At 46.8% G+C, this 24,820-nt stretch overlaps 1 protein-coding gene across 2 annotated transcripts in view; it reads left to right on the forward strand.

The window, feature by feature from the left end:
• Window positions 1–24,820, forward strand: part of FAM3B (FAM3 metabolism regulating signaling molecule B) — a 93,839-nt gene that overhangs the window by 26,790 nt on the left and 42,229 nt on the right. Inside the window, exons 2-3 of one of the 2 annotated variants that reach the window (XM_081574163.1) lie at window positions 2,938–3,448; window positions 11,225–11,368. In XM_081574163.1, the coding sequence (XP_081430289.1) occupies window positions 3,430–3,448; window positions 11,225–11,368 (163 nt within the window). In that variant the 5' untranslated portion in view covers window positions 2,938–3,429. Of the gene's footprint in view, window positions 1–2,596; window positions 3,449–11,224; window positions 11,369–24,820 lie in introns of those variants that run through there. The other variant, XM_081574162.1, reaches the window with a different exon arrangement.

Consider the following 24,820-nt stretch of genomic DNA (forward strand, 5'->3'; position numbering starts at 1 on the left):
CTACTGAAAGAAATTATAGAAGACACAAAGAAATGAAAAGACATCCAGTGTTCATAGATATGAAAATTTAATATTGTTAACCTACCCATGGGCTTCCCTGATGGCTCAGATAGTAAAGAATCTTCCTGCAGTTGAGGAGACCTAGGTTTGATCCCTGAGTTCAGAAGATCCCTTGGAGAAGGTAATGCAACCCACTCCAGAATTCTTGTCTGGAGAATTCCACGGACAGGGGAGTCTGGCAGGCTACAGTCCATAGGGTCTCAAAGAGTCAGACACAACTTAGCAATTAACACGCACACAAAAGTCACCTATACTACCAAAAGCAACCTACAGATTCAGTGCAATTCCTATCAAAATATTTCTGGGTTTTGCAGAAATAGAAAAATCCATTCTTGAGATCATATGGATTTGAGGGGATTCTGAACAACTAAAGTAACCTTAAAAAAGAAGAACAAAGTTGGAGGGCTCACACTTCCTGATTTCAAAACTTATTATAAAGCAACAGTCATCCAAAAAGTGTGGTACTGGCATACAGACAGACTAGAAAGTCTTTTCAACAAATGGAGTTGGGAAAAGCTGAATATCCACATGCAAAAGAATTAAATCAGACCCTTACCTAAAACCATGTACAAGAAAATTAACTTGAAGTGGATTCAAGACCTAAAACTGTAAAACTCTTAGAAGGAAACATAGGAGGAACGTTTCCTGACACTGGATTTGATAATAATATATTGGGTATGACACCAAAAACACAGGCAACAAAAGGAAAAGTAGATGAGTCAAATAAAAACTACATCAAACAAGACTTCTGCACATTAAAGGGCACAGTGTGTAGTGCCTATGGATTGGGGGAAATATTTGTCAACCATATATCTGATCATAAGTTAATGTCCAGAATATTTAAAGAACTCCTACAACTCAACAACAACAAAAAACCAACCGGATTTATTAATAGGCAAAGGACCTGAATAGACATTTCTCCAGAGATAATATACAGATAACAAACAAGCATATGAAAAGATGATCAACAATACTGATATATTAGAGAAATGGAAATCCAACTATGATGAGCTATCACCTCACATCCTTCAGGATGACTACTATAAAATAAAAATAATATGTTGGTGAGCATGCAGAGAAATTGGAACACTTGTAAGATGGAGTTATTAGGCGTGTAAAATGGTGCAGCCACTGTGGAAAACAGTATGGTAGTCCCTCAGAAGAATTAAAATAGAATTACCGTATGATCCAGCAATCCTACTTCTGGTATATACCCAAGAGAATTGAAAAGATATTTGCACACCCGTGTTCATAGCAGCATTATTCACACTAGCCTAGAGGTGGAAACAACCCAAGTGTTCATCAAGGGATGAATAGATACAGACAATGTGGCCTATACATATAATGGAATAGTATTTGGTCTTTTTTAAAAAATTTATTTATTTTAGTTGGAGGCTAATTACTTTACAATATTGTAGTGGTTTTGCCATACGTTGACATGAATCAGCCATGGGGGTACATGTGTTCCCCATCCTGAACCCCCCTCCCACCTCCCTCCCCATCCCATCCCTCTGGGTCATCCCAGTGCACCAGCCCTGAGCACCCTGTCTCATGCATCGAACCTGGACTGGCAATCTGTTTCACATATGATAATAGTATTTGGTCTTAAAAAGGACTGAAATCCTGTCTCATACTACAATACAGATAAACCTCATGTTCATTATACTAAGGGAAATAAGCCGGTCATAATAAGACAAACACTGTATGATTCCAATTATCTGAGATATCCGAAGTACTCAAAGTCTGAAAACAGAAAATAGGATGGTGGTTACCAGGTGCTAGTGGGGAGGGGATGGGAAGTTGATTAATAGGAACAAAGTTGTAGTTTTGCAAGATAAAAACGTTCTGGAGTTCTGTTGTGCAAAAATGTGAGTAGTCTTAACATCACTAGACTGTACACTTAAAAGTGTACATTTTTTTTAATTTGGTAAAAAGTGATAAATTTTATGTTAAGAGCACTTTTGACCATATTTTTTTTAATGAAAGCAAACTCAGAGATAAAAGCTCCATCTCTGAAATGAGGTGAGCTCCAGACAAAGATGAGATGAAACCCACACCCCCTTTAATGAGCTGATTCACAGTGTTTAGTGTAATTGTTAGGAATAGTTGGGGAATGACGTCTGAGTAGCACTATAGAGCAGCTCAGAAAAGCATCCAGACTGAAATGTGCCATGCTCAAGCCGGTTACCCTTCTGGAGTCCTGGAGTGAAGTGAGTGAAAGTCGCTCACTCGTGTCGGACTGTTTGCCTCTGTAGCCCACCAGGCTCCTCTGTCCATGGAATTCTCCAGGCCAGAATACTGGAGTGGGTAGCCTGTTCCTTCTCCAGTGGATCTTCCAGACCCAGGAATTGATCTGGGGTCTCCTGCCTTGCAGGTGGATTCTTTTCCAGCTGAACTACCAGGGAAGCCGGAGAAGGAGCTGTAATAGAGACCCCTGTCTTCTGGGCGGGTCACAGCCAAGCTTCCTTGGCCACCACCCCCCCCTCCAACCACCCAGGGTACTTTGGAATCTTCTGGGCTTTCTTAGGGGAGCAAAACTGCAGGAGCCAATAGATCCAGAGGGTGGCGCTCCCTGCCTCTCAGGAACTCTTTTTTTCCACAAAAGTGACCAACTGCCCTTGGAGCTTTAACTTGCCCTCGGGAGTCTGAGTTCACCCTGACTTTCAAAAGCACCTACAACCTGATGAATGTCCGGAGTGCAAGCCATCTGTGGGGGAGACACAGCCCTTTCTCTTTGGAGGTGGCATATCTTCTGGGAAGCTCGCTTCCAACATCTGCTGGCCTCCCACTGGAGCATGCCTGGCCTCCTGGAAACTCAAGGACCCACAGCCCTTGCCACCCTGACCGTGGGGCCTGGGACACTGTTCTGTTTTCCAGGATCAACTCCCGGAGTCAAGGAGGAAGCAAGACTCAGGAGGCTGGGCTGTGCAAACAGCTGTGGGCAGAAACTTCTGGAGGAAGCGAAGAGCCTTAGAACAGTGGCCCCGGTGACCTGGACTTCGAACCTAGATTCTGGTGGAACGTCTTAAAGACTCAGAATATGGCTATCTTGGCAGTCTCTTGACCTTGAGAGACATTAATTGGGGTCCGGGGTCCTCCCTTCAGAGCAAGACCCTCTGGTTCTCTCTGATCCCCTAGTCAGCCTGGGCTGCTGACCCAGAGCTCCAGGGCGCAGCCTGCGCACCTGCCGTGCTCGCCTGCCCCTCCCGCGCCCGCCTGGCACACCAGCACACGCATCTGCCCGCCCTCCTCGCCGCCGCCCTGCCCCCAGGGCGTGTCGCCCAGTGGTCAGTCCAGCCCTCGCGAGGCTCCCTCTGTCGCCTGGAGCTGTGGCCAAGGGTCAGGAGGGCCGGGAGCCGCACCTGGAAGATGCGCCCCGTGGCTGCCGGTGAGTGCAAACCCCCCCACCGGCGGGAGGCGGGAAGGGGGCCGGCACGGGAGAGTCGCCCCCTCGCCCTTCCTGGGACCCGCCACGCGGAGCCAGAGGTGAGGGCGGCAGGGGGAGGGTCTTCTCTTCGGGGATCAGGAATGCGCGAAGCGAATCCAGCCGCAGCGCGAGTGGGCTGGGGTGTCGTCCCCCCTTCCGCCTGTCCCCACCGCCCTAGCAGCGTGCAGGGAGGAGAAAAGGGGGGAACCAGGGACTGTGACGCTATGCCTGGAAAGCAGGCTGAGCGCAGCTAGAGCGGAACCCAGTGAGCCCCTAGGCGGGAGGTGCTCAAGCGCCCCCGCGCCCCTGGGCCGGGAGGGGGCTGCCCGAGCCGGTCAGAGCCCCTTGTGAGCTGCTCTTGGGGTCCCTCGGGCTGAAGCCAGGGATCTTGCGCCACAGGTGCACCCGACGAACCCAGGGAATTATGAAAAGTGCAGAAACTGAGACAGTGTTTTCAGTCACCGGTCTGCAGGTGGCTGGGAAGTGGGGGCTCATTAACAAGGAATGCCCCATTGTCCCTTTTATGACAGTTCTTTTTATAAGACTCCCTACACCCCACTCCTCGCCTCCAAACTACTTGAGGCTGCAGAAGGTTTGAAGGGAAAGTAGGAAAGACACTATTTCATCTCCCAGAACTGGTTTCCCAACAGTGGCCTCTGTGTGCCTTGCCCTCCCACCTGCCTGTGAATTCAGGCACTCTGAGGTCCATGTGAACCTCTGGCTCCTGCCACACATTCCCTTTCTAATCGATTTTGCTGTTTCTTCTGTAATCTGAGGAATCTGGATTCCTCCCAGAGCATGGCAGCATAGTGGGAAGAAATGAAAAGATCAAAAATGGAGCGTTCTCCTGGCCTCTCTAGGGGTCAGCCCTCCATCCCTGGGTGGCAGGCGATCTCCTTCCTCCCTGAGAGGCGTTCTGGTTGTGTGACCACACTGCAGAAAGTCCTGCTCACTGCCTTCCTGCTCCGCGCCCAACATGTAGGAAGCCCAGTTTTAAGACTTTTGTATTTGTGTAAAATATCCGTGCTTTCCACAAAATCATTTTTCTATGAACAGTACTGCTTTGGGTAACTTGTATGGCTTGTAGGATAAATGTGAGGAGATGCACCTCTTTGCTTGGGAGAAAATATCTCTCTTGGGGCACTGACTTTTATTACAGCCATTTTGGAAGAATTTTTTTCATTATTTCTACATTATATATTCGGACTTCCCAGGTGGCACTAGTGGTAAAGAATCTGCCTGTCAATGCCTGAGACAAAAGAGGCGCGGGTTCAATCCCTAGGTTGGGAAGATCCCCAGGAGGAGGAAATAGCACCCCATTCTAGCATTCTTGCCAGAAGAATCCCATGGACAGAGGAGCCTGGTGGGCTACGTCCATGGGGTCACAAAAAGTGGGACATAACTGAGCATCTGAACACAACATATTATTTAGTATATACTTACCGTATGATTCTGCTGCTGACTTGGTGGAAAATAATTGAATATTATTAGATTGCTTTTCCCTCCACCTACTACTTTTTCACACACAGTCCTTGTGATTCATTTGTGAGCTATGTGGTCCTTTCATGTCAAGCTTTGAGGTCACACCAAGTTTGCATTTATCTGGGTGTGGCTGCCATAGAGAATACTAGCAAAAGGTCAGGGCTATGCCACTTTTGATTTTGTGAGCTAAGGATCTGGCAATGCGTGGAAGTAGCATTTCCCTAGACACTTCAGTTAAGCCCCAGGTCTGCCCGGGGTAGGGCTCTAGGAAGGATCTAGGAAGGACACATGGCTGTAGGAAGGACGCTCAGACTGAAGGAGAAGGGCAGCTACCTGGAGCAGTCATCCTAATTCCTTCAAAGTAAGGGCGCTGGCATGTGAACTTTGAAAGGTGGGTTACCTTGCAAACCTGCTGAGATGCTCAGGTGTGACACTTCCCAGCCCTACTGCCAAAAAGCCTCATTGACAGGACTGTGACAGTTGTGGCCACTGGGCCCAGTGGGGCCTGGAGCCTCAAAGCCACTGAAACCCAAGTGTGGTTCACCTGCCCCTCAGCGCCCGCAGCCTCTCAAGGACAAGAAGTGCAACTGTGGGTGCTCCGGGGTTGGGGGGGCAGGGAATGTGGGTCCCTGTGGGGAGGCTGGCCGTGACAAACAGCATCCTTGTCCACTTGATGTGGAAGGAATCCCTCTTGAGTGTGCTCTTGTGGGTTCAGGAATGGATGGGCGGAGGGGTCCTGAGATCCCCCCCTCACCAATATCCTGCCTTAGTGTGCACTGGCTTTGTCCTCCAGCCTAAGTGGTCAGTGCCAGCCTGAAACACCTGAGAATCTGAGTGGGGGGCGAGGGTAGGGCATACACACATGTGCCCTAACAGAGGGTCTCTGAGGCGGAAGTTCCAACTTCCTGCCTGTGCCCAGGATGGCCTTTGCTCTAATCCTCACGGATGCCTGCTGGTGGGAGTGCTCAGGACACGTCTATGGGCTGATGACAACTTTATTGCCTTATGAGGAAAGGCCAGCTCCTGGTCACAGAATCACAGAAGTTCCTGGACTCCGTGTACTTCCTCTGTCTCCTCCTCCACATCTGAAGGTGCTGGACCTCTCCTGCTGGGGTAGACCTCCCCCCGCCCCTTGCCCCGCACCGGGGCTGGTCTCAGCCAAGTCCTTGAGCCCCCACTTTTCCCAAGTTGAATCCTCAGCCATGCCCTTCACCCCAGCCCCAGGTACTGGCTCCACCACCCACCTGTGCCTCATCTTACCGTAAACTGGTCCCAGTGCGGGCTGCTGGGTCTGCCCTCCCTCCCCAGGAGGGTTCTGGGTTCTGAGGGTTTATGACAGTTCTGGCTGCAGATCGTGGCTGCTCCCAGCCACTGTGAGAAACCTGGCCTGGGGGTCAGCAGCTGCACCCCTCCCCCGGAGCACAAACTCTTTATAGCCTTCCTAGGAGCCCCTGGAAAACATTCAAGTTCCAAGTTCATGATTCTCCGTGTGAGGATGTCTGGGCTTTTATTCTTTCTTCATTATCTTCCTTGTCACTGCCACCGGTTTGTCCTTGTTGACCTGGGGACAAAACCATGCCTCTCTTTCAAGCTAGAAGGCATCAGAGAGGTGCACCCTGCTCCCTTTCAGTCTCCTCCAAACCAAACAGCAACTCTTTGCTCAAAGTCTCACGTGTGACAGTGAGAAGATCTGAATAACCTCCGCTTTGCCAGTTTTCTTCAAATACAACACTTGTTTGTGAAGTGACACATGGGACACAGTGAACTATTGTTTTTGAACCTGAGACTGTTGAGGCTGAATCCATGTTTCCAGCAGTCACATCACATGGTTCACTCAGGGCGCATCCAGCAGCCTGTTTGAGACACCCTGTGCCCCTCGCACCATCCCAGGTGTGCGGCACAGACCTGGAGGGGAGACGTGGTGGGCAGTGCCGGTGGGCTGACCTGAGGGTGCCCGCGCAGGCCACACCCAGGAGGCCACAGATCTGCGCTGGGGCCGTTGACAAAACAGATGGCTGTGGGTCTGGAGGCGGGCACCGTGGAGGCAGAGGGACAAACTCATCCCCAGGGGGCAGATGGAGAGGGCAGCACGGCAGCGGGTCAGAACAGACAAAGGGGTTTCCCGGACAGCGTGCCGGCTTCCCCAGGCTCTCACTGGTTTCTGTGGCTGGTTTTTCCAGCTTGGAAATGTCCCTCTGCTAGGGACTGCAATGACCACACTGTCTCAGTCATTTCCCAGCAGAAAGCTTTCTCTGCATTACATTCTAACCTCCTCAGAAACTGCATGGTTGGAAAAAAGAGGGAATTGATAGAGAAATATGCACTTGAAAAAAGACTAAATGATCTAAGTGAGGCAGAGGGGTCCTGTTTCACAAGGTGACTACCTAAACTAACCAGACACCCCCCCACACACACAAGGACCTGCACCACTGACCGGATATAACCTACCCCATGTCAGTCCAGGTCGGCCGGGGGGAGGGGTAGGGGTGAAGGGGATCTCTAGGCATTAGGAATGAAGAGGGAGCTGAGATCCAGGGCTCAACAGGGCCGGACTGACAGAGGTTTGCATTTCATCACGGCCAGAGAGAGAGGTTACCCAGGGCTGGGTTCTGCAGAGTTGGAAAGGGGGCTGGGGAACACCCTCTGGTCTCTGCTCAGGGCTCTGGGTAGGGAGACACCAGCCCTCTGACACGGACTGGTGTCCAGCCATTCAGTTCACCTCTGACACCCACCACCCACAGGAGGCGCGAGAGCCCAGGGGTTAAGGGCAGTGCCCTCTGCGAGCTGCCCTGTCTTCAGATGCCAGCCACAGGCTTCAGGGGCCACCCACACTTCTGAGGGTTCCCACAACTCCTGGGGGGATGGCGTTCTGTAATTTGCTGGAACGACTCACAGAAACACTGCAAGCACTACTATATTTGCGGTTACAGTTTTATCCTTTAGGACACAAATCAGGAGGACCAGCCAAAAGCAAGGCTTCCCAGGTAGTGCAGTGGTAAAGAATCTGCCTGTCAATGCAGGAGACACAGGTTTGATCCCTGGGTCGGGAAGATCCCCTGGAGGAGGAAGTGGCAACCCACTCCAGTATTCATGCCTGGAGAATCCCATGGACAGAAGAGCCTGGCGGGTTACTACAGCCCTTGGGGTCACAAAGAGTGGGACACAATTGAGCAGCAGGCATGGCCACCAGCAAAGACATGGAGGGCCCAGAGTGAGAGTCCCGTGCCCACACCCCTGGGAATTGGGATACATCCCTTCCTGGCACATCTGAGTGTTCTCCTCCTGGAAACCCCCAGAGTTTCTGAGTTCCAAGTTTCACTGGGATCTTATTACATCATTGGTACATGATTGAGCTGGCCTCCTTTCTCTCCCCTCTCCTGGGGGTTGGGAGTGAGTCTGAAGTGTGGGCTGGGTCTTTCTGGCATGGCCGGCCACCGTCCCTGGAAACTATCCCAGGACCCACCTCATTAGCGTAAATTCTGGTGTGGATGAAAGGGGCCCTGGATGAACCACAGCAGACACTCCAATCAGGAAGTTATCAGGGTTTGAGGAATTCTATGCCAGGAACTGGGATAAAGATGAGATGTATCCTTTATTATGTGCATGGGTGCAAGCTAAATCACTTCAGTTGTGTCCGACTCTTGGCGACCCTATGGACTGTATCCCACCGGGCTCCTCTGTCCATGGGATTCTCCAGACAAGAATACTGGAGTGGGCTGCCATTTCCTCCTCCAGGGGATCTTCCCAGCCCAGGGATTGAACCCATGTCTCTTATATCTCCTGCATTGGCAGGTGGATTCTTTACCACTAGCATCACCTGGGAAGCCCATTCTTTATTACACTCCAGTGATAAGTCAGCACCCACCATGGGGAGCACCTAGGTTCACTACCAGGGAGAGAGAAGAGCCAGGATGGGGGACCTGGGAAGACAGAGGCCATAGAGATGAAGAGAGGTCTGTGGCGAGGCCCCAGCAGTCTGGCCAGTGGGTTCCACCAAGGCCTGGCAGGGGACATGTGGAATTGGGAAGAGGCCCAGATGTCAGAGCCTGTCCTGGGCAAGACATGGGGCAGGAGCAGACTGGGGAGCTGGAGAGGATCAAGGGTTTCGTCTGGGACCTGCGAGGCCCTGTGAGGCATCCTGGGTGCTGACAGGTCAGCAAGGGGGCAGCTTTGTCCAGAGCTCGGAGGACGGTCTGGGTGAGCTCATCTGAGATCCTGCGGAGAGACACAGGGAGGCAAAACCAGCAGAGGAGGCTGGGTCTGCCCAGGACGGGGGAACCTCCTGCCTCCAGGAGGGTGTGTGCTGTCCAGGGAGGGTGTGGAAGGGGCAGGGGCGTCCAAGGGGCCTGGGGTTGGCAGCCTAGAGGCTCTGGAGGCCTCGACCAGCACAGCTGCCTGGAGCCGCAGCGGGATGGTGAGGCCTGGGGGCCACTCCAGGGTGCAGTTATTTCTGGATGCTTTGCCTGAGAGGGAACAGAAACAAGGCAATGAGGAGCTGTGGGGTCTGGTGGGTGGGCTCTTCCCCTGCCCTCCCCTCCCCTCCTGTTGTTTTACCCTCTTCCTCCATTCCTTTCTCCCTCTCTTTCCTCCCTCTCTCCCTTCCTTCATTCCTTCCATCCATCCATCCATTCATCCTCTTGTTATTTCTCAGGACTGGACCTAAACACTGATGGGGGACATCCCTGAGTCCCCTTGTTCAGGGTCTTGGGCCATCCCTGGATCTTGGCAGTTTGGGGGATGCTGTACAGTCCTGATCTATGCACTCTTTATGGAGTAAAATCTAAAAAATTGTCTGTGGAGGGACAGAGCTGTCCCCCAGGCCTCTGGGAACCTAAGAGTGGGTCAGTGCCTTGTCCCCAGGAGTTCAGAGGAGGATCCTGGAGTCTGTCAACCATACAGATTTTCTCCAGGGATGTCTGTGGAGGCAGTCTGAGCTCAGTTTGGAAAAGAATTTCCAGACACAAAGCATTTCAGAAGGGAGTGAATTTATTAAGAGCAAAGAGCAGAGATAATGTGGGCGTTGGGAGCTCAGCGGGCCGACAACTCCTGAAAGACGAGGGAGAGTCAACAGTTTTCGTGGGTCAATAGCCAATTTTTATAGCCTCAAGACAAAATTACTGCTGGAAGGTTAGCATTAGGTGATTGGTTAGGGTGCTATAGGGTATTTAGGCTTCCCTGGCAGCTCAGCTGGTAAAGAATCCACCTGTAACACAGGAGACCCCAGTTCGATTCCTGGATTGGGAAGATCCTCCTGGAGAAGGGATAGGCTACCCACTCCAGTACTCTTGGGTTTCCCTGGTGGCTCAGATGGTAAAGAATCTGCCTGCAATGCTGGAGACCTGAGTTCCATCCCTGGGTTGGGAAGATCCCCTGGAGGAGGGCGTGGTAACACACTCCAGTATTCTTGCCTGGAGAATCCCCGTGAACAGAGGAGCCTGGCGGGCTACAGTCAGTGGCGTCGAAAAGAGTCAGACATGACTGAGCAACTAAGCACAGCACAGTGTGTTTACTGGAGTGGGCATTTAGTCTAACTGGGAGTCAGGAAGCTGGTTAGTAATTGCTTTTGGCAGTGGTTACAAAGGGGCTCAGTCAGCTTCAGAGGTGACCTTGATCCTGGGTTCTGCTTCCACTTCCATGTGATCGGTGCAAAGCCTCGCACCTGTGGCCTGCAGCAGGACTCAACAACATCCTTCGCCGGGAACCGTGGGTGTCCCTCCAGCCTTGTCTGAGGATAATGACAGTCTAGGGACCATTTCCAGTGTCACAGGGGTGACTGTGTGCTCACGGGTGCCAGGTACCACCCTCAGCACTGGTGACACAGTAAACAAACCAGGGCACCTCCGCCACCCTCCATGTTTCTGTCTGCTTCCAGGAGCTTCCTAAGTCCCAGGGGCTCTGGAGGGGAGGTCCTCTTTTGTCCCTAGGCCAGGTGTCAGGGCCGCCTGATGAGTCCTTGATGTGAGCCCGTGAGGAAGCTCTGAGACCCAGCACAGCAGCAGATGGGAACCTGAGCCCGACCTCTTTCACATCCCGCTCCTGTCACCCGCTCACGTCACCCAATCCTGTTCCCCTCAGCAGCTGTGCTCAGAAGCCGATGGGCTCCACTGAGTGGCCCCAGGCCTTCGCCAGCCCACCGTCCTGAGGAATTCCCCACGGGGCATTCTGCCAAGACTCAGGGGTGCCATCAGGAAGGCCTGGATGGGGTCAGGAGAGCAGGTGGGGGCACCCACATGCATCTTGTCTGTCTGTCCACAGGCACCCTGAAGGCAGTGTTCTTCATCTTCGCCTCCCTCTGTGCCTGGTACTCCGGGTACCTGCTGGCAGAGCTCATCCCAGACGTGCACCTGTCCAGCGCTGTCTACAGCATCCAGAGCATTGGCAAGAGGCCCGTCCTCAAAGGTGGGTACCACGGTGGGGTCAAGGCAAGGACTTGCAGCCCTGCTGCAGTGGTGAGACTGGGCTGTGGTCTCTACTACCATTTATGTTGATGAGAAAGAGGAGGAGGAGGAAGAAGAGGAAGAATCCTCTCCCATAGTTCCCACTCCATTGCCCTGCTCACACCCCGTGAGACCCCAAGCAAGCCATGATGTTAGGAAAACAAACTTTATATGCCGGATGCATTAAAAATTCTGGAATTGGGGATAAAGTGAAATTACAAAATATCCACTAAAAATTACATTGGAAAATGTGTGGGACCCTGAAGTCATCATCTGTACCTTTTTCCACAATCTCATTGTAAATAGGTAGCTGATTTATTTTTAACAGAAATAAATGATACAAAATTAATTTTCACAGGTATAAAGAGCCGGGTGATGATTTTAAAATGTTATAAAAAACCATTCTTTTTCAAACTTGATTACCTCTTGTGGCCAGAAAAAAAAAAAAAAAAAAAAAGAACTTTCTAGATATTGACTATGACTGAAGTGTTTTTATTTGAAGTAGGATTTTTCACAGTGAATGTGCTTGTAATCAGATGGATTTTATTGCATGTGGATTATGGATGAGGCCAGTACCCTGGGGCCCATGTGTTCAGGGAACGGATCTGCCCTCAAAGGGCTGACTTTCTCATTTTCTCCAATTTTACACAAAATGGGAAGTCTGTTCTGGGTGAGGACTTGCCTCCAGGAGCTGCCTCTGACCTGTTCTTTTTATAAGGGCTCACTCATGTGGTTTCTGATTCCCACCAGGGGAACAGGGAGGCCCTGTCACCCTCCCTCGTGATGAAGCACATCGAGTTATTGGGAACCAAAGGTGGCACTGAAAGCCAGCAGCTGTGTCCTGGATCCTACTGGCTTGGAGCCTCAGCTCTGGGGGAAGTCATGACTGCTCAGGAGTCTGGTGGACCCAGAGTGTGAAGGTTGTGTCTTGTGATTTGTAATTTAATGCCCACGTGTGTTGACTTAAAAAATATTCACAACCTGAAAGTTGAGAGTTATGTTTTATTCGGTGGGAAATTTTAGGACTTCGGGTCCGGGAGACAGCATCTCAAGTAGCTCTGAGAGAGATACTCTGAGGAGGCAAGGGGAGGAGCCAGGTTATATAGAAGTTTTGCAACAAAAGGCAGGTAGTCTGAACATCAAAAGATGATCGTTAATTAAAGAAAACCAGATATCCCAAGTTAAGGAATTTAGCACTTTTCTGTGTATGGGAAGATGCAAGAATCTAGGTGCACTGAAATCGTTCCTTTCATATGCGCCTCAGCTCTCTGGGGCCAGTATCCTGTTCTGTGTCCTGAGTTCCTCTGGGCTCACTGTAGGAAGTGGCTGCAGTCCCACGGCTGCTAGAAGGCAGGTGTTCTTTCCTTCCTGAGTTCATTCAGGGCTCACCAGCTCTCATAGGAGTGCTGCAATCGCTGATGACTGTGACATCCTTTTTTACTGATACGGCAGGAAATATCCCATTTCTTACATGGATAAAAGATTAAAAGGGGACAGCATCATCCATGGGGTCAGGCTGGCTTTGCGGCCACACTTACTCTGTGCTGTTATCCACAGTGTGGTTGGGGGAATGGATGCTCCCCAGGGACAGGTTCCCCCTGTCCAGGTGCCACCGTCAGAAACCCTCTGTGCCTGAAAGACAGGCAGGTAGAGGATGCTTTCCTGGCCTCAGGACAAGGTTCAAGGACAGAATACAATTCGTGCAGGCCTCAGGGCCCTGGAATCCTCTGTTTCTTTGGGCTCCGGGCAGAGTTTGACCTACATTCCTCAGTCCCCGAGGCTACGGGCCACCGTGAGTGACACATCCACTCAGAAACAGCAGTGAAGGAAGATCACTTTGAGCTGTGAAGTTAGTGTTGGGCACCAAGCGAAATGACCTTGGAAACTGGGGCTCTGAGCACTAAACCCCCATGGCCCAGGCTCCGGAGTGAGACCACCTGCATCCACCACCATGGGCTGCCACCCCTTCATCCTGGCTTGGTTTTGCCCACTTCATTATCTATCATCTTAAAATGGCCCATTTCTTGACATAGCTGTGGAGGCCCTTGATCATGGCTTTGGAATTCCATGAAGTTGACCCTTCCCTTTGTAAATCCAGCTCTCCCTGTGTTCTCACCATCTGTCAGTAGGTTGGGTGTAGCCTCTCCACCGTTTCTGTGTGATTTTGTACTCACAGGCAAGTCCCACCGACTCGGCTCATTTTCTAGATGTGGCCAGTCTCCTCCTGCTCAGGACCCTGGGCAGTGGTTGGAATCTGCCTGGACAGCAGGTCTTTGTCCTCTGGCCTCCCTGCCTTCCCCTGCTGCAGCCAGCGCAGCAGGTAGGGATCGAAAGTGGTCAACACACAGTTTGGAAAAAGGAAACTAGAGACAGAATTAAAGTTTTAAAGATGGAACCAGGTGACTCATGACCTCTAGGATCAAGGGCCCTGCTGACTTTTTTTGAGCTCTTAGTATGCAGAAGTATCTGGTTTTTAGATAACATAAGGTTCCCATGCCCCCAGCCACGTCCCAGAGTTAATGCTCTTCTCTGTACTTTCATGTTACCTCCTAGTACCAAGGGCATCACACAGCCGGGGGCAGCAGTCTTCACAGGAACATTGGAAGAACCATCAGTGCGTGCGCAAGCAGCGTTCTGAACTTGCGCTAACCCAGCGTTCCAAGGTCCACACCATGTTCCTCCTTAGCTCAGCAAAGCATAACAACCCCAACTAATCAGCCCGATGTACTTTTTGTTTACATTATACTTAGTTGCTATATCTCACTTTTATTCTTTTCCCATGGTGTTCTTCTCATGACTTAGCCAGAGTGACAGGTGGCTGACTATTAACCCCTGCATTTCCCCCTTTTTGTTTTTGTAACAGAAGATATGCCGATCTCATGACTTCTTTCTTCATTAGCTCTCGGAGGACTTTTCATGTGCCTCTAAAGACTAAACAGAGGATTATAGTGAAACAACAAAATATGTGTAATGTTTTAATGAGACCACCTCTGATACCTTTGATCCACTCAAGAGGACTCAATGATTTAAGGCCCTCTGCCATTCCTTGATACCTTTGATCCACTCAAGAGGACTCAATGATTTAAGGCCCTCTGCCATTCCTTGAAGTGTATCTGTTCCTGGTAGTAGTCTAAGGGAAGCATGCTACATGCCAATGATTTTTGCTTGTAGCTGTTTAATATCTGGAGTAAGGTTGTCAGCCATATAACCAACCCTGCAAGTACCATCTAATATTTTTCCAGGTATGTTCAGATTGGTTATATTCCTGGGCGGGGGGAGGGGGGGTGTTGCACAGAAAGTAGTAATGTTCCAGTCACACTTTAAATGCATTTGTAATTTAAGATTTTCCACTTATTCTCCTAAGAGTAGTAGTGTATGATGTAAGTTCCTTTCTACATCCACCAACCTGCTGTTAGTCTCCTCATCTATTTGAGTTTGGGCTCCCCAAGTGAAACTGGCATTTTCATGTCACTCCTGCACAAAAGTGGTGGTTTGTACCATCTGATGGAGAGCTACTCCCGCCACTGCCGCTGTGGTGGTGATGGCAATAATGCCCAATATGGCGGCAATAAGGAGCCCAATGAAACACTTGGATCTTTTCAGAATGGTATTTAGTACTGTGAGCAAAATATGCATGTCAGGGGAGAGTTCCCAAGGCCTCCTTTGAGTTGCTGGTAGCCAGACTCCTAAACATCTGTGCAGCATCACATAGGAATGGTTAGAGTTGAATAATGAACTGTTCAATCAAGTATATAGTTTGCAATCCTGGCAGGTTAGGTTCCTTTCTGTCTTGTTAATAGTTATAGTGCCAATCATAATCATATATGGATCCCAAACACAAGTTTGAGTATAAAATGTCCAGTTTGTTGATGTATTGAATGACAGAGTATAAATTGTGGAATGAGAATAATTTCCATCCAAAATTCGATATTTCTTCAGGCTTATGGCCAACTTCCATATTTCTGTTTGAGCCCTACCTGATTCGAGCTGTGGCTGTGGCAAAGACATGCCACTGCCATGCTAGATAACAGGATATTCTTAGTGTGTAGTAATAGTAGTGTGATTGTACTCACATACATGCCAATGCAACTTCTTATAAGGATTGCAGGATGAGTTATGGTTTAAGCAATTAGAGACTGTATACCCCTTAGGGGACCAGTCCCAGACAATTCCATAGGAACCATTAAGTAAGATCACCACCTCAGTCCCACGACAGTTATCCCAGTGTATTTGATCTTGTTGGTTGGCCCATATGTGTCTGTTCTCACACAGGGGTCTATCTGATTTGGTAGATTATTTTGATTAGTTTCTCGACATCCAGAGCTCAATCCAGAAAGTAAATGCAGTTGAGCCTCAGTGTGATTTCTGTTCAAAGAATTTACAGAAAGCCAAGCCTGCATTGATAGATTAAGACAGCCCTGGTCAGCACCCAGGCAAACAGGCCAAGTGTCAAAACCCAAAGTACTATTGAAGGGGGTCCCGTTTTCCTTTTTATGAAGGGCAAACGCTTTTCTGCTGGACCAGGGATCCAGGAGGAGTCATTAACATAAACAGGGATAGATCCTTCACCCCAGTTAATAGGCTTTAGCAATGAGGGAATTAGGTACATAGCCTCAATAGGTATAATTCTTTGCTTCTGCCAAAGCCAGGGGTAATACTCACTGAGATGGTTATCAGGGCAAACATAGCCATGATCAAGTTGCCTGGAGTCACTGATTGTTTCTGCTCGGTTTTTCTCTACGAGCTGGAATCCACACAGGTTCTAGACCTTCTCCTGGGGAGATGCAAGCAAACCCTCTTTCCCATGTAATTAACTTCCCCGGTGACCAAGCATTTGTTAGTGGATCTTCCACCAAATCACAGGCTTAGTTGTATTTGTGGATGTAGCCTGAAAATGTTGCTCAGCTGCAGTTTCCACAGTTTGTGCTGAAATGTTCAAAAAATTGAGAGTAAATAAAGCTTTATTCAATATTGTTTATTGTCCTATGGCATCTCCCCCTTTTTTGTTTTTATATCATATGTTTAAGTGCTTGATTAGCCCTCTCCACTATGGCCTGTCCTTGTGGATTATAGGGAATGCCAGTAGAATGTTTTATAGATCAAATTTCAAGAAATTGTTAGAATGTTCTACTGGTATAAGCAGGGCCATTATTAGTTTTTATAGTTTTTGGTAGTTTTATAACAGCAAAACAAGCATATAAATGTCTTTGTACATGTTTTGTGAGCTCACCGGATTGAGTAATGGTCTATATAAATTGAGAGAATGTATCAATAGTCACATGTATGTAAGAGAGCTTACCAAAGGATGATATATGAGTTACATCCATTATAACTATGGGTTTCATATGGAACTATATACCATCATTATATCAGTGGCTCAGTCACACTTTTGATAATGTAAGGGACAACTCTTTTTGAAGCAGGCAATATAGAAAGCAATATAGTTAGCAGTAATAGTAAAATCATAAGTAAGAACTTAAGTCAAGAACTTTCATTAGGTATAGCTCAGTAACATCTCCAGGTCATCTGACTTAGTTTGTTAAATGACTGTGGCCTATTGTTACTTTCCTAGTTGTAGATCCTGGAGCATCTGATGTTTATCCAAAGACTGGTTACTGAGATAATCTTTAGAAACAAACTCAGAGTGTCTTTTTTAATAACTTAATTAAACCTCTTAGCAGTGTAACATAACCACAAGGAACTAGACTACCAGGCTCCTCTGTCCATGGGATTCTCCAGGCAAGAATACTAGAGTGGGTTGCCATTTCCTTCTCCAGGGGATCTTCCCGACCCTGGGATTGAACCCAGGTCTCCCGCATTGCAGGCAGACCTCTACCATCTGAGCTACCAGGAAAGACTCCTTAGTAAATACAGATCTCAATTAACAAAACTAGAACTGAAGATTCAGTGAAACATATTAGATGTCATAGGCCTGACATCAGTTGGGTGGGTATTTCTTTTAGAGCTCCTCAGTATACTCTGAGATTTTTGTATATGTCTGGAGACAGTCCTTTTTACCTTGATGAGGCTGTTCACAACTCCAATTTCTGGAGGGAAGAGGCAAAGAGAAAAGACAAACGTTTTAGTTTTACCCACAGGTGTAAATCACTAAATTGTTTTAAACCATCAGTGACTTGAGGAGAAGAGCTTTTTTATATCTGAAAACAAAAATTAGAAGCCAGTAATATGTCAGACAAAAAGTCACTAAAATCGTAGTCAGTTTTAGCAGTCTGTTCAATCTCATGTAACCAATCTCTTTGTTCTGTGATCCTTGCCTGAGAACCGAGGACGTCAGTAAAAATGATAGTCTGCAAGAAGTTTTGTGAAGTTTTTTGCCAATGTCTGTATGCCCTGTCCAGCAAAGTGGATGCCCCAATCACTGGAGATTGTAGAAAACACATTTTAACCATTTTTGTTTCTATTGTGAGATATCAACCCTGAAGCCAGGAAAGGCTTTAGCTTATGAAATAAAAGTGAGGTTTGTCAGGGACCCAGGAAAAACCAAGTGGCTGTCTTAGACTTCCCATAGCCCTGACTGTTTGGTTTATAACCATTGTTTATCCTTTTTAAATTTCCTGATGAGGGGTTAATTTTGTAAAAGCAGAAGGATCTTTGTCCATATGTGCCATAGTCTCAATAGATCATTGTGAAATAATACTCATTCATTTTATCAAAGTAACAAAAGATTTTATAAGCAAGTATGAATCACTTAAAGAAAAAGAAATTTATGTAATCTGTTATCAAAAACCATATTCCAAACTTTGTCCTTTTAACAGGAAGAGAAAACCAAATTCCAGATTGGTACCAGCTTATAGTCAAAGTAACAATAAGACTTAAAAGGCAGTTTAATGTCTTAAGAAAATGTACCATGCACAAAACTCTTCTTTCACTTGCCACAAACCTTTTTTACATTTTTTTGTATTCATCACTTCATTCATCTACTTAGCAAATAACCACCTGTAAGTTGAGGCTCACTTTTTTTTAATAGACTGTAATTTTATTTTTCATACTTTTTTATTAAGAACATAAATCTCATTTTCCTTAAGAAACCATGAATTGTCTTTTATATTAGCATTTTGTAGACTGTGAACATAAATACCAGTTTTAATTTTTTTCTTAATAGAGAACATCTCGGGATGGCACCAAACATATTTATTAATAATCCAAAATCTCTTTAATTTCTCTGTTAGTGTTCAGTAATTAACATTTCAAAATCTTAATCTATTTGGAAATGACCTAGATATTTAATAAACTTTTATCATTTAGTTTAGCACAACCCTAGAAATTTAAGTTACTTCAGTCCTCAGATTATTTTAGATAGACATTTCTAAAATATAATTATTTTTAGTGGAGTTTATCTAAAAGTTTCGTCTCATATATATTTGTGTGTGTGTGTGTGTGTTATTTTTAAAGTTTCTTCACTAGAGTTACTTTCCTTGTCGACAAATTGAGCTTACATTAAGCCTAGGCACAATAAAAGTAGTACACAATGTTGATATCTCAAGACATAATTAGCTTAACAAACAAAACATTAATGTTAGATAGTTAATATTGAATACTTCTCAGTCATGTGAACCTGGGATTAAATAGAGCTCATTTATAAATTAACCTCATATTATCCTAAAACAAAGACACACACTAAGATACAGATAAATTTAGACAGATAGACAGAGATCTCATAGTTTTCCTCTTGAAATGTAAAATGTCTCTTCGCCCCTTCTTTTTTTCTCTGGGTTTGAGTTCTACCAATTTGTTCATGGCTGGAGGAGTCCCAGATAGAGTGGGTTGTGTATCCCAAGGACATGATAAGAGTTAACTTCAGGTTTTTTTCCCAGGCCCGTTTTTGTTTCTCAGGCAGAATTGGAACTTCAAAAAAGTATTTTAACAAGCCAACTTTTTCCTAATTGTACATGCAAGAAGAACCGGTTTTGCAATTTCAAAAACGATTTTATTTTAACCTGTCTTCTCTGGAGTCTAAAGAATATCCTGGCCGTTCAGTGTCAAAAATGTCATCTCTCTTTTTTGTAGTCATAGGTTCATAGCTAAAAAATAAACCGGAGAGTGTTCAAATGGGGTCTGATGACAGGGGTGGCCTGACTGATAAGATGTTGTCCCAGAAGGGATTGTCTCTCTGGGGCAGTGAGGTCTTCTTTTAAAGTAAAGATAGCCTGTCCTTTAACCTCTGTTTTCTCCCAGGCTCTTACATAGTGTCGCCTCACCTGTTTTACAGCCTGATCTTCCATAAGCACTTGATCTTGAGTTCTCCCCCAATTTCCACTGCCTATCAATTGATCTAAAGAGATGGGGATCTACCTGGCTTGGTTATGAGCTGCCATAATCAAACAGGAACCCTCAGCTAGTCCCTGCACTATTCCCAAGGTAAAAGGAGAATTTACTCCATAATTCTGAACAGCTTGCTTACGTTCCTTTAACATTTTGAATCTGCTTGTGTATAGCCTCATACACCCCACCAGGATTGTTAGGATCTGTCCCAGGAGCTCATGTGTTGTCATGTGTTCATGTGTTGTCAGTGGAAATGCCATGGCCATAACCTCCAAATCACCCCTCCTGTCGAGCCCGCCAAATACCTTTCTGGAGGGGTGACAGAACTGCTGTCTGTCCTAAGGGAGGAAGAGCTTGAGGTGGCCCCTCAGGCTCTGTATATTCAGGTCCTCCCTCTGATGGGGTTTCACATTCAACCTCTCTCCCTTCTGAGCTTTTAAGGGTCTGAAGAGGTTCCAAAATGGATTTTATCAATGTCCAAGTTGACCAGATAGACACAGACAAGGGCACTCCCCTGCAAAGAAGTTTCTCTACCTTCTCCCATGTTCCTAAATCTAAAGATGGAACCGCCAGCAACGTTTCTCAATGGTTTGTAAAAGCTCCAACAGCTGGACCTCACTGATTTTTGTCCCCATCCCCACCCCGCCACCCTGCCTCTTTTTTTTTTTTTTTTCAGTACTTCACTCTTTTTTATTGCTGAATAATATTCCATTGTTTGGATATACCACATTTGTTTTTTTCTATTATTGTTTGAAATATTTTAATGTTAACTACCACATGGAGGAAATATCTTTTTCAGTTACAACCTGCCATTGACTTGAATATTTGTCTCTTACTTGCTCACTAGAATAAAACATCATTATTATACCTGAAGCTTCATTACTTGCCCCTGGCTTCTGTCCAAACCAAAAAGACAAATAAAACCCCTCATTGAAGCCTCATTTTTATGTAAGCAATTTTTTTTTGCATTGTTTTTTTTCTTTTCTTTTAATTTATTTATTTTAATTGGAGGCTAATTACTTTACAATATTGTAGTGGTTTTTGCCATACATTGATATGAATCAGCCGTGGGTGTACATGTATTCCCCATCCTGAACCCCCCTCCCTCCTCCCTCCCCATCCCATCCCTCAGGGTCATCCCAGTGAACCAGCCCGGAGCGCCCTGTCTCATGCATCGAACCTGGACTGGCGATCTGTTTCACATACGGTAATATACATGTTTCAATGCTATTCTCTCAGATCATCCCACACTCGCCTTCTCCCACATAGTCTGAAAGTCTGTTCTTTACATCTGTGTCTCTTGCTGTCTCGCATATAGTGTCATCATTACCATCTTCCTAAATTCCATATATATATGTGTTGGTATACTGTATTGGTGTTTTAAAGATGGGACCAGGGGACTCATGACCTCTAGGATCAAGAGCCTGGCTGACCGATTCCACATCGCTTTTATGGACTTCTTGGTATGCAGAAAGTATCCGGTTTTTAGATAACATAAGGTTCCCATGCCCACAGTCACATCCCAGAGTTAATGCTCCTCTCTGTACTTTTGTGTTACCTCCTAGTACCAAGGGCATCACACAGCCAGGGGCAGCAGTCTTCTCAGGAACATCGGAAGAACCATCAGTGCGTGCACAAGCAGTGTTCTGAACTTGCGCTGACCCAGCATTCCAAGGTCCACACCATGTTCCTCCTTAGCTCAGCAGAGCATAACAACCTCAACTAATCAGCCTGATGTACTTTTTGTTTAGATTATACTTAGTTGCTATATCTGGCTTTTATTCTCTATCTATGCTGTTCTTTTCATGGCTTAGCCAGAGTGACAGGTGACTGACTATTAACCCTTGCATCCCCCTTCTCATATTTCACGGGGAGATTAGGACTTCGTGGAAGGTCCTGTGCTCGCCTCCAGGACAGGACAGACACACAGTCTCCCTCCCTGTGAGGGGCAAGGCTTCCCATGTCTCTCCTCCTAGACCCACTCCCTCCTTTCCTCACTGTCGGGCTGTCCCCCAGCAGGCCTACAAGCCCTGCACTTGCCCAGTTTCAAGACCCAAGAAAGCACTCAGAGTCAGCAACAGAGACATCATTGGTTTCATGGATGGGGGGCTTACACATTGGAAGCAGGGTCCTGGGGTGACACCCACATTCGCTGTGCTGCCAAAGCAGCAGGTCCTGGTGGCAGATTTTGCTCCCAGGGGCAGGGGGAGGTTATCAGTTACAGGGGACACTGAACCAGGTGGGCTCATCGGTTACCAGGGAAACCAGCAGAGGGGGCAGGACCCTCACTGCCCCTTTAATAAGAACTATCACTAGGTGGGCCTGGGACAAGTGTCGTAGAAAGGAAGGTCAGGCAGGTGAGTGGATGGACGTGAGGCAAGCACTGGTGGAGCCACGGAGGGACAGAGAGCAAGAGGACAACCATCTTCAGTGGTTGGAACCTCTGGATCAGGGGTGGAGGTGACCTGCCATGGCCAAGGCCTCCCTCATTTAACAAACTAATTAATTTAAAAAAAAATTTTATTGGGAAAAAATACAATGCTGCCTTAGTTTCTGCTGTAGGGCAAAGTGAATCAGTCACACATATACATATATCCCTTCCTTGAATTACACTGAGTAGAGTTCTCCGTGCTCTACACTTGGTTATCATCAGTTATCTATCTTTTACATGTGTTTGTGTTCAGTCACTCAGTCGTGTCTAACTCTTTGCAACCCCATGGACAGCAGCCCGCCAGGCTCCTCTTTCCATAAAATTTTCCAGAAAAAGATACTGGAGCCATTTCCTTCTCCAGGGGATCTTCCTGACCCAGCAATCAAACCTGACTCTCCTGCGTTGGCAGCTGGATTCTTTACAAGCACCACCAGGGAAGCCCATTTTATATATTCAGTTCAGTTCAGCTCAGGTCAATTCACTTCAGTTCAGTTCAGTTGCTCAGTCCTGTCTGACTCTTTTCGACCCCAGGGACTGCAGCACACCAGGCTTCCCTATCTATCACCAACTCCTAGAGCTTGCTCAAACTCATGTCCATTGAGTCAGTGATGCCATCCAGCCATCTCATCCTCTGTCGTCCCCTTCTCCTCCTGCCTTCAATCTTTCCCAGCATCAGGGTCTTTTCCAATGAGTCAGTTCTTTGCATCAGGTGGCCAAAGTATTGGAGTTTCAGTTTCAGCATCAGCCTTCCAAATGAATATTCAGGACTGATTTCCTTGAGGATTAATTGATCTCCTTGCAGTCCAAGGGACTCTCAAGAGTCTTCTCCAACAACCACAGTTCAAACGCATCAATACTTCAGTGCTCAGCTTTCGTTATAGTCCAACTCTCACATCCATACATGACTACTGGAAAAACCATAGTTTTGACTAGACGGACCTTTATCAGCAAAGTAATGCCTCTGCTTTTTAATAAGCTGTCTAGATTAGTCATAGCTTTTCTTCCAAGGAGCAAGCGTCTTTTAATTTCATGGCTGCAATCACTATCTGCAGTGATTTTGGAGCCCCAAAAAATAAAGTCACCCACTGTTTCCACTGTTTCCCCATGTATTTGCCATGAAGTGATGGGACCAGATGCCATGATCTTTGTTTTTTGAATGTTGAGTTTAAGCCAACTTTTTCACTCTCCTCTTTCACTTTTATCAAGAGACTCTTTTGTTCTTTGCTTTCTGCCATAAGGGTGGTATCATTTGCGTATCTGAGGTTATTGATATTTCTCCTGGCAATCTTGATTCCAGCTTGTGCTTCATCCAGCCTGACATTTATTGGAACCAGTCTGTTGTTCCATGTCCAGTTCTAACTGTTGCTTCCGATCTGCATACAGATTTCTCAGGAAGCAGGTCAGGTGATCTGGTATTCCCATCTCTTTAAGAATTTTCCACAGTTTGCTGTGATCCACACAGTCAAAGGCTTTGGCATAGTCAATAAAGCAGAAATAGATGTTTCTCTGGAACTCTCTTGCTTTTTCAGTGATCCAACAGAAGTTGACCATTTGATCTCTGGTTCCTTTGCCTTTTCTAAATCCATCTTGAACATCTGAAAGTTCACAGTTCACATACTGTTGAAGCATGGCTTGGAGAATTTTGAGCATTATTTTGCTAGCATGTGAGATGAGTGCAATTGTGTGGTAGTTGGAACATTCTTTGGCATTGCCTTTCTTTGGGATTAGAATGAAAACTGACCTTTTCCAGTCCTGTGACCACTGCTGAGTTTTCCAAATTTGCTGACATATTGAGTGCAGCACTTTAACAGCATCATCTTTTAGGACCTGAAATAGGTCAGCTAGAATTCCATCACCTCCGCTTACTTTGTTCGTAGTGATGGTTCCTAAGGCCCACTTCACTTTACATTCCAGGATGTCTGGCTCTAGGTGAATGATCACACCATCATGGTTATCTGGGTCATGAAGATCTTTTTTGTACAGTTCTTCTGTGTATTATTGCCACCTCTTCTTAATATCCTCTGCTTCTGTTAGGTCCATACCATTTCTGTCCTTTATTGTGCCCATCTTTGCATGAAATGTTCCCTTGGTATCTCTAATTTTCTTGAAGAGATCTCTAGTCTTTCCCATTCTATTGTTTTCTTCTATTTCTCTGCATTGATCACTGAGGAAGGCTTTCTTATCTCTCCTTGCTATTCTTTGGAACTCTGCAGTCAGGTGGGTATATCTTTCTGTTTCTCCTTTGCCTTTAGCTTCTCTTCTTTTCTCAGCTATTTTATACATACATTAATGTGTTTCTTATACACAGTAGTGTATATATGTCAATCCTAATCTCCTAATCCATCCTATCCCCCACTTTCCTCCTTGTTCTCTCATTTTATTTATTTCTCCCTTTATCCCCACTTCCCTCTCCAACATCACCCACCACCCCCCAGCCCTGTGATGCATCTAATGACACCTTTCTGTTGAACACCTACTTGCATCCCAGCTTGTCCTGTTTTGCAGGCGTGCATTTCGGCACTGTGTGGACCTGGTTCTTGGTGTCACTCAGAGCCCTTCCTGAGGCCCTGTCTGGCTGTGGGTGCCTCTCCTCTGAGCTGCCCAGGCTGCATGGTGCCTGGGGCTCGAGTCCTTGCATTTTCTTCCTCTTTCTCTTTTGGGAGTGGGGGATGGCTCCCTGTTGCCTCCAGCTTGTCACCA

Source organism: Giraffa tippelskirchi, chromosome 2, assembly GCF_054371585.1.
Source record: "Giraffa tippelskirchi isolate mGirTip1 chromosome 2, T2T-mGirTip1v1.2.pri, whole genome shotgun sequence".
NCBI classification, from domain to species: Eukaryota; Metazoa; Chordata; class Mammalia; order Artiodactyla; family Giraffidae; genus Giraffa; species Giraffa tippelskirchi.